The 8,395-nt window shown below is 37.7% G+C and overlaps 1 protein-coding gene across 1 annotated transcript; it reads left to right on the top strand.

The window, feature by feature from the left end:
* The first annotated feature begins 1,445 nt into the window (after positions 1-1,445).
* Positions 1,446-5,973, top strand: tlr9 (toll-like receptor 9). Its single transcript, XM_048211358.1, has 2 exons — positions 1,446-1,802; positions 2,121-5,973. The coding sequence occupies exon 2, from the start codon at positions 2,124-2,126 to the stop codon at positions 5,298-5,300; it is 3,177 nt and encodes a 1,058-aa protein (XP_048067315.1). The 5' UTR covers positions 1,446-1,802; positions 2,121-2,123; the 3' UTR covers positions 5,301-5,973.
* Positions 5,974-8,395: the final 2,422 nt, after the last annotated feature.

The following is an 8,395-nucleotide window of genomic DNA, read 5'->3' as shown; positions in this document are numbered from 1 at the left end:
CTTTCTGTTTGGCTTATTTTTTTTCCCATTAAGTGGTCTAAACCTCATCCCTGCTGGTCTCTTTTCACATTAAAGGTGATCTATAATGCCCCTTTCACAAGATGTAATATAAGTCTCTGGTGTCTCCAGAATGTGTCTGTGAAGTTTCAGCTCAAAATACCCCACAGATCATTTATTATAGCTTGTCAAATTTGCCCCTATTTGGGTGTGAGCAAAAACACGCCGTTTTTGTGTGTGTCCCTTTAAATGCAAATGAGCTGCTGCTCCCGTCCCCTTTCCAGAAGAGGGCGGAGCTTTAACAGCTCAACAACAACAAAGCTGGAGAATCTCACGCAGCCAAAATGAGGATTGTCAGTAACGGTGTTCAGCCTTACATTGTTCAAACCGGAGTCGACACTGATGGAGAGCCTCAGGAAGAAGTTACAACTTTTAGATGTTTCTGAATGGTTAGTGGATAAATTGATGTAGTTGCTGTGGAGTTGATTCAACTCATCCACTAGCATGTGCCGTCATGTTCATCTTTTGTGTTGAATTGACCCTCGTTTGTGAAGCAGTCCGGTGTAAAATGACGGCATGACAACAACACTCTACTACAACAACTCTTCCTCTTCTCTAAAGCAGCCCAACATGGCCCCGCCCACTTTGTTGTGTGTTCTCGGGGGCGGGGTTTGTCAATTGTACATAAAGGAATTTTACATAAAAGGAAGCTCGTTGTAGTCCCTACCAGCTGTTTGTTGTAGTCCTTAAAAAGTGATTTCTGTAAAAGAAAATATCTCCCTTTGCATTGAACTTTGAACGTCGTAACTTTGCAGATGTTGTTTATGATCAAACAGTAACATTACACACTAACTAAAGCTAAAAAAGTGAAATCATAATCAAGGACCCCTTTAAATTATTGGTCACACTTTTGATTAGGGTCCATTTCTTAACTACAACTTTTGCCTCAATGTACTCCTAATTACTGCTTATTAATAGTTGAATAAGGCATTAATATGTGCTTTATAAGTACTAATAAACAGCCAATATCTTAGTAATATGCATGCTAGTAAGCAACTAGTTAATATTGGACCCTAAACTAAAGTGTTAGCATATTATTTAGGGTTACACTTTATTTTACATTGCCATAGTTACATTGCAATTACTCAAATAAGTACTGAGTATTATTAATTAACTACATGTACTTACTATAGAGTTACAGTTAGGGTTAGGGTTTGGTTTAGGGATAGTTACTTGTAATTATGAATAATTTACTGTATTACTGTAGTAAGTACATGTAGAAACATAACTACGGATCTGTAAAATAAAGTGTTATATATTTAGTTCTAAAATGTGGTATGTGTGCTCCATCAATATCAGTATCCCAATGAGTACTAGCTAGTGCTAGATAACAAAGATAACAAATGCTATGATCATGCAATAAGAGAAAAAAAAATCAGGTTTAGTGCAAGTGAAAACAAAATTATTATGGGCTATAGCCCTGTCAGCCCAGTGCCATCTACTCCCGACTTAGCCTTTCATTTGTTAGGAAATCCGTCTCTTATATTCAGTAACTATTTTTAAACCAAGAAAAGCTAATATTACTACTCCTCCTTCCATCACATGCCCCACCACTTCTGAACATCTGTTCCCAGACTCTGCGTGTGGTTGACTTTCAGTTACAGCAGACTTCTTTCACTTCCATGAAAAGGTGAACACTGTTAATATCATTACTTAGACCCAGCATTTTTGGTTTCTTTGCTTCCCTGGGTGAATGTAAAAGATACAGCGTTGTGGAATTGTGAGATTTGGATTGCAAACCTTCGGTAAGAGGTTTTCTGTGTTTTTAATGTGTTTCAAATGATGGGGAAGGTAGCAAATAATTTATAGCATGACATATTCAATACTGTATAAAGGAAAGCCTGCATAATACAATGAAGAAATATTGTAAATGAGTTTATTTGCAGTAAAATGCTTGAATGTGTATATGCTTTTATCTTTTTATTTCACATAGTAACTGAAACAAATAGGTTCAGCCCATGTACTGTACTTCGTAGTTCTAGTGAATATAGCATAGTAAAAAGTAAATGCAGCTTAATCTGCATTGCAGTTTTTTTCTAATACTTTTGTTCTCATATGTCTAGGACATGTTTGGATACGTGTATTTGATTCTCATACTGAATCAATTTCATCTTTTTGCTACTAAACATCCTGAATTCTATCCATGTGAAAGTCACACTTCCAAGGATGGACACATAAATATCGACTGCCAGCACAGACGTCTCTCTAAAATCCCCAAGTTCATCTCCCTCTCTGTTGTATCACTCAACCTAAATCAAAACCATATACACTACATTAAAGGTGATGCATTTTCTGGTTTACCCAATCTCAAGCATCTCAGCTTGATGTGGAACTGTGTACCAGATCCTCTTAAGGAGCAGAGATGGCCTTCATGCAACCTGAATGTTGATCCAGAAGCATTTGTCGGACTTAAAAACCTAACTTCCCTCCAGTTAGCAGGGAATAGCCTGAAGACCATTCCTCCTCTACCAAAGCAGCTTTTAGTCTTGGGACTGGAATTTAACAAAATTTTCCATATTGTCAAACCACTCGGTACACCGCTACTAAAACAACTACTGCTAAACAAGAATTGTTTCTACGCCAACCCATGTTATGAGTCTTACTTTATCGACCCACGTGTGTTTCAAGATCTTCCTGAGCTTTTGAACCTTACCCTTAGTTACAACAATGTGACCTTTGTTCCCCCACACCTTCCACCTTCACTAGAAAGTCTAGACTTGGGAGAGAACAAGATCACAGGTATTACTAAAGAGTCCTTTGCGAATCTTACACGTCTGCGACACCTTAACCTGGGGTGGAATTGCCAAAGATGCGACCATGCTTCTGAACCCTGTTTCCCATGCCCAAACAACCAATCTCTGCGTCTGCATCAGGATGCATTTTTGGATCAGAGAGACTCTCTAATTAGTCTAAGTTTACGAGGCAACTCTCTTCGCACACTTCCTCAATATCTCTTTACGCAACTGCACAATCTCAAAGAGCTAGATCTATCTGACAACTTTTTAGCCTACGTCATACAAAATGGCACCTTTTATGAAGAGCTCCAGAATGTGGTGTCCCTCAGTCTGCTTTACAACTATGAACCCCTGAAATCCTTTCCTGAATTGATTCTGTCACCAGCCATAGAGAAGATGACGGCTCTAAGAGAGTTGTACCTGAGCGGATTTTTCTTCAAAGAACTGTCAAACCACAGCCTCGCACCTCTGATGAAACTGCCAAGACTTGAATCCCTAGAGCTACGCATGAACTTCATCTGCTTCATTAGCATTGATTCTATAAGCCAGCTAAGGACATTAAAGAGGGTGGGCCTTTCCCAAAACATGCTTGCTTTCAGTCCATGCTATTCAACTTGCAATTCTGAAGCCATATCACAATACCAAACCCTTGAAAAACGTCATGACTATGAACAAATACATGAAGTCCCTGCTCCAGACTCAAAGCTGAACAATATGCAGAGCTCTGAAGGAGATTACTGTCCGTTTTATTATTCTATGTGGCATTTCAAAAAGCAAATCTGCTCTAAAAGCCTGTTTTTTGACCTGTCTCAAAACAGCATCCCATGGTTGAATGCAAGTACTTTTAGAGGCATGGATAATGTGGTGTGCATAGATCTGTCCTACAACTACATCAGTCAATCTTTAAATGGCCGGCAGTTCTCACATCTAAGCAAACTAGCTTTCCTTAATATGGCGCACAACCGCATTGACCTGTACTCTGAAAAGGCCTTCCGTGAGGTTAGTAAAACCCTGAAAGCTCTTGACCTTAGCAACAACGAATTCCACTTTGTAATGAAGGGTATGGGACATCGCTTCACATTCCTTTCACACTTGTCGTCTCTTAAAGTACTGAGTCTAGCAAACAATCACATCGGTCTCCGAATCTCTAACACTCTTAATAGTACTTCTCTGAAATATCTTGCGTTCTCTGGAAATCGCTTGGACATAATGTGGGACTCTAGGCGTAACCAATACATACATTTCTTTCAGGGTCTTACTAACCTTACACACTTAGACATTTCTGAAAACCAGCTCAAATCGTTTCCCCCAGAGGCAATAGTAAACTTGCCTTTAAGTCTCCAGGTCCTCAGAGTTGACTCCAACATGCTGAGTTATTTCCCCTGGGCCAACATCTCAGTTCTCAAACAGCTCTGCCACCTGAACCTTAGTTCAAACATGCTTTCATTTTTACCTAATATCCATTTTGAGCTCCGCCTCGTAAGCCTGGACTTAAGTCACAATCGACTAGTTGCAATCCCAAAGGCTTTCCTTAGTCAGGCAGTACACCTTAAAAACCTAATGCTTAACCACAACCAGCTGAAGATCCTTGATGTACAAGCTCTTCCCTTGTTATTCCATAAAGGTCATACTTTCTGTCCTGCTGGGCAGGATACAAATAGGTCCTCCTGCAAACTTGTGCTGCATTCCAATCCTTTTATTTGCAGTTGCGTTATCTCAGGGTTTGCCAAATTTCTCAGAGAAACTGAATTGGATATCCCACATCTCACCACACAGGTTCACTGTGCTTACCCAGAGTCATTGTCTGGTGTGAATGTCCTCTCGATTGACCTTCGCTCATGCCAGGAGATATTTGGGGGATTCGCTTTACTCTGTACTTTATTGTTGACATTGGCAGCAACCATCATTCCCCTCCTGAAGCATCTCTACGGTTGGGACCTGTGGTATTGCATCCAGATTCTGTGGACTGGACACAAGGGACACACTCCAGCTAATGGTAACATGACCGAGGACCAGTATGATGCATTTGTGGTCTTTGATACAAGTAACAAGGCAGTCAGAGATTGGATCTACAAGGAGATGATTGTGAGATTGGAGAAAAGGGGGAGATGGCGCTTTCGACTTTGTCTAGAGGAACGCGACTGGTTGCCTGGAGAATCGTGCATAGAGAATCTCCACAAGGCAGTTTACAGCAGCAGAAAGACGGTGTTCGTGTTGACTAGCCCTAGTGGCTATTCTCAATCAAGTGGGGTGGTCCGACAAGCCTTCCTCCTGGTTCAGCAGCGGCTTCTTGATGAGAAAGTGGATGTTGCAGTTCTTGTTTTGCTAGACTTTCTATTCCCCAAGTTCAAATACCTTCAGATGAGGAAACGGCTCTGCAAAAAGTCAGTCTTGTCCTGGCCCAAGAACCCACGAGTGCAGCCGCTCTTCTGGAATAACTTGCGTGTCGCTCTTGTCTCCGACAATGTCAAAGCCTACAACAAAAATGTCATAGAGAGCTTCTTCTAAAAAGGCTAAAATGTAATGAGGATATGTTTTATGTAGTCCTATTGTTTTGTTTTGTTTTTCACATTTTTGCCAAATGGGTTGTGGCTAAACAGAATGTAATTTTTCTAGCACATTTTAAATGTGATGTAAAAAAAAAAAATGTAGTTTTGATCTCTAGTAGGCTATTGCATCTATATTTGCATTTAGCCTAAATGTAGGCTACTGTAAGATTGGAAATGTATTTTACTCCCCCTGAAATACATTTTGAAATATATTTTGGTACATGAAGGTTGAAACTAAATATATTTTCAATTTGAAAAACATATTTTATTGAACTTTACTGTCTGCAACACATATTTAGCATATATTTAAAATATATTTTGGCCAAAAAAACAAACTGAAAATACTCACAATGCAATGAAATACAGAAACACACTGCAAATACTCACAACACAACCAAATACAGAAACACACTGCAAATACTTAAACCTGACCAAATACAGAACGTGCAGTAGATACTCACAATGCAACCAAATACAGAAACGCGCAGCAAACACTCGCATCGCAGCCAAATACAGAAACGCGCTGCAGATACTCACAATGCAACTAAATACAGAAACGCGCTGCAAATACTTACGACGCAACCAAATACAGAAATGCGCTGCAAATACTTACGATGCAACCAAATACAGAAACGCACAGCAAATACTCACAATGCAACCAAATACAGAAACGCACTGCAAATACTTACGACGCAACCAAATACAGAAACGTGCTGCAAATACTTCCAATGCAACCAAATACAGAAACGCGCTGCAAATACTCATGATGCAACCAAATACAGAAACGCACTGCAAATACAACACAACCAAATATAGAAAAGCACAGCAAATACTCACGATGCAACCAAATACAGAAATGCGCTGCAAATACTCACGATGCAACCAAATACAGAAATGTGGTGCAAATACTTCCAACACAACCAAATACAAAAACACGCTGGAAATACTCACAACACGACCAAATACAGAAACGCGCTGCAAATACTCACAACACAACCAAATACAGAAACGCACGGCAAATACTCTCATTGCAACCAAATACAGATGCTCTGCAAATACTCACAACACAACCAAACACAGAAACACGCTGAAAACAGCACAGACCACAACAGAAAGGATTCAAGTGACTTACCTGTCTGAGACATGCTTATTGTTCAATGTCTACTCATCAGTGGTGTTGTCGATGACCTGAAAGGTGAGTTTTTTGTGTATTTTAACATCCTGATCAAATGTGCGTTGTGAATATTTGCAGTGTGTTTCTGTATTTGGTTGCATTGTGAGTATTTGCAGCAGACGTGTTGTCAAACTGATGAAGATGTTTTCTTAATTTGCTGATGTCTTTTCTATTTGCATGTGTTTTCTTCATTTGCTCCGTGTTGCTCTCTCGGTCACCATGTTGTGAGTCAATTTGGCCCGCAATTTCATGATTTACCGCAGATGCACAGACCTAAAATTTAAAAAAAAAGAAAACAAAAAAGATGTATTTTTTATGTCAGTTTCTCATCTACATTCTGATGGTATTTAAATGTACATGAATGCATTTGGCAGACACTTTTATCCAAAGAATTTAAAAATGTTATATTTTAAATAAAAAATAGTTAAAATACTGTTTATAATCATATTATTTAAAACAAATTGTTGTTCAATAGTTTTAAAAATAATTTGTTCTCATGTTTATTTTTGTTGTATTAATATTAAAGGTTGACTGTTCTTACCTGATTTTTTTTTGTTTGTTTTAGTTTTTTCTTCTTTTTTTTTTTCTTTTTCGTGAATTGTACTGAATCCATTTAGGGTCAATTTGATCCACAACATAAAAATGTACCCAGAATTCAAACATAATACAAGGGTTAAACAAGTACAGATTATTATACAGAAACATATCACTCACAGAGATTAAGCTATTTATCAATATGCTGTTTTCTGCAGACTGAATCTATTATGTAAGTGGTTTGGTCACTCATAGGTTAGGTGCCATTGACTTTTCATTTTACATTTTCATTCATTCTAAACATTATAGAAATATGAAAGACAACAGTTTGTACTTTTTAAGGTCTGTAAATACCAACTATTAACATCTGACGAAGAAACACGGCAAATCAGTGACGTTGTGAGGGGAATGGAAGTTGTAATTGTTTTCCTTATGAGGAACTGATGCACCTGTTGGACCACATAACAGACTTTATTCAGAATTTTAGGCATTTATACACTTTTCAGTTTCATGCAGTTTCATCAAAAATAGCTCTGCGGTTTCTAGAGCTTAGCAACTCATTGTACTTGCCTGTAAAAGCCTGTAAAAATAAATTAAATGACTATACAAGTCTTTGCATTTTCATTATATTGTATTGTCACAAGTTAAGCAATTAAAATAAAAGGGAATAAAGTAATTTAAAAAGTGGCAGTGAAACAAGGTGCTCAAACTCAGCTAGAAGATCAGATTTAGTCTGAATTTAACATTAAGACCGAACACAAACTACCACATTTTCATCTTCAGTGTGTTAAAATCTCCAACTGCTGCACACGTCTGGAAATAAAACTGAAAATAAACTTATGCTGCAGTGTTGAGACTTATTGTTTGAAAAAGAGTTTTTATATTTCATAGCCTCTGCTGAATGATAATAATAATGTTTTATATTTATTATACACACACTAATAATATTTATTGATATAGCTCCTTTCTTGAATCCAATTACATATTTACTCCCAGTTTGACACAATTAGTGCAATAATATTTGCACATTATTAAGGTTCATTGTTGTTTTGAATAATTGGATATATTATTAATAAAATTATTTTATGCCAGTAGGAATGTCCATTCATAGACAGTACAGACACATTAAGGCATTAAATGAATAATTAGAAACTGTAGAATAGTGTACAACTCTTGCAAGATACATCATTTTGTCAAAAAAGGGAAGTGGTAATGACCATATTCTTTTTCTGAAGCAAAAAGAAAGAATAAGGTGCTTTCCTTCAATATTTAATAATTCATGCATTAGAGGAGAGTCTTTTTTTTACCCATAACATGCATTGTAATTTGGAACTTTTTCTTTTTCA

This window comes from Megalobrama amblycephala, linkage group LG12, assembly GCF_018812025.1.
Source record: "Megalobrama amblycephala isolate DHTTF-2021 linkage group LG12, ASM1881202v1, whole genome shotgun sequence".
NCBI lineage: Eukaryota > Metazoa > Chordata > Actinopteri > Cypriniformes > Xenocyprididae > Megalobrama > Megalobrama amblycephala.
The sequence above is the reverse complement of the archived record's forward strand: the minus strand, read 5'-3'. Positions and strand labels throughout refer to the sequence as shown.

Bases quoted from the DNA above. Each gene is read 5' to 3' on its own strand.
- tlr9 (XM_048211358.1), top strand. From the start codon at position 2,124: ATGTTTGGATACGTGTATTTGATTCTCATACTGAATCAATTTCATCTT.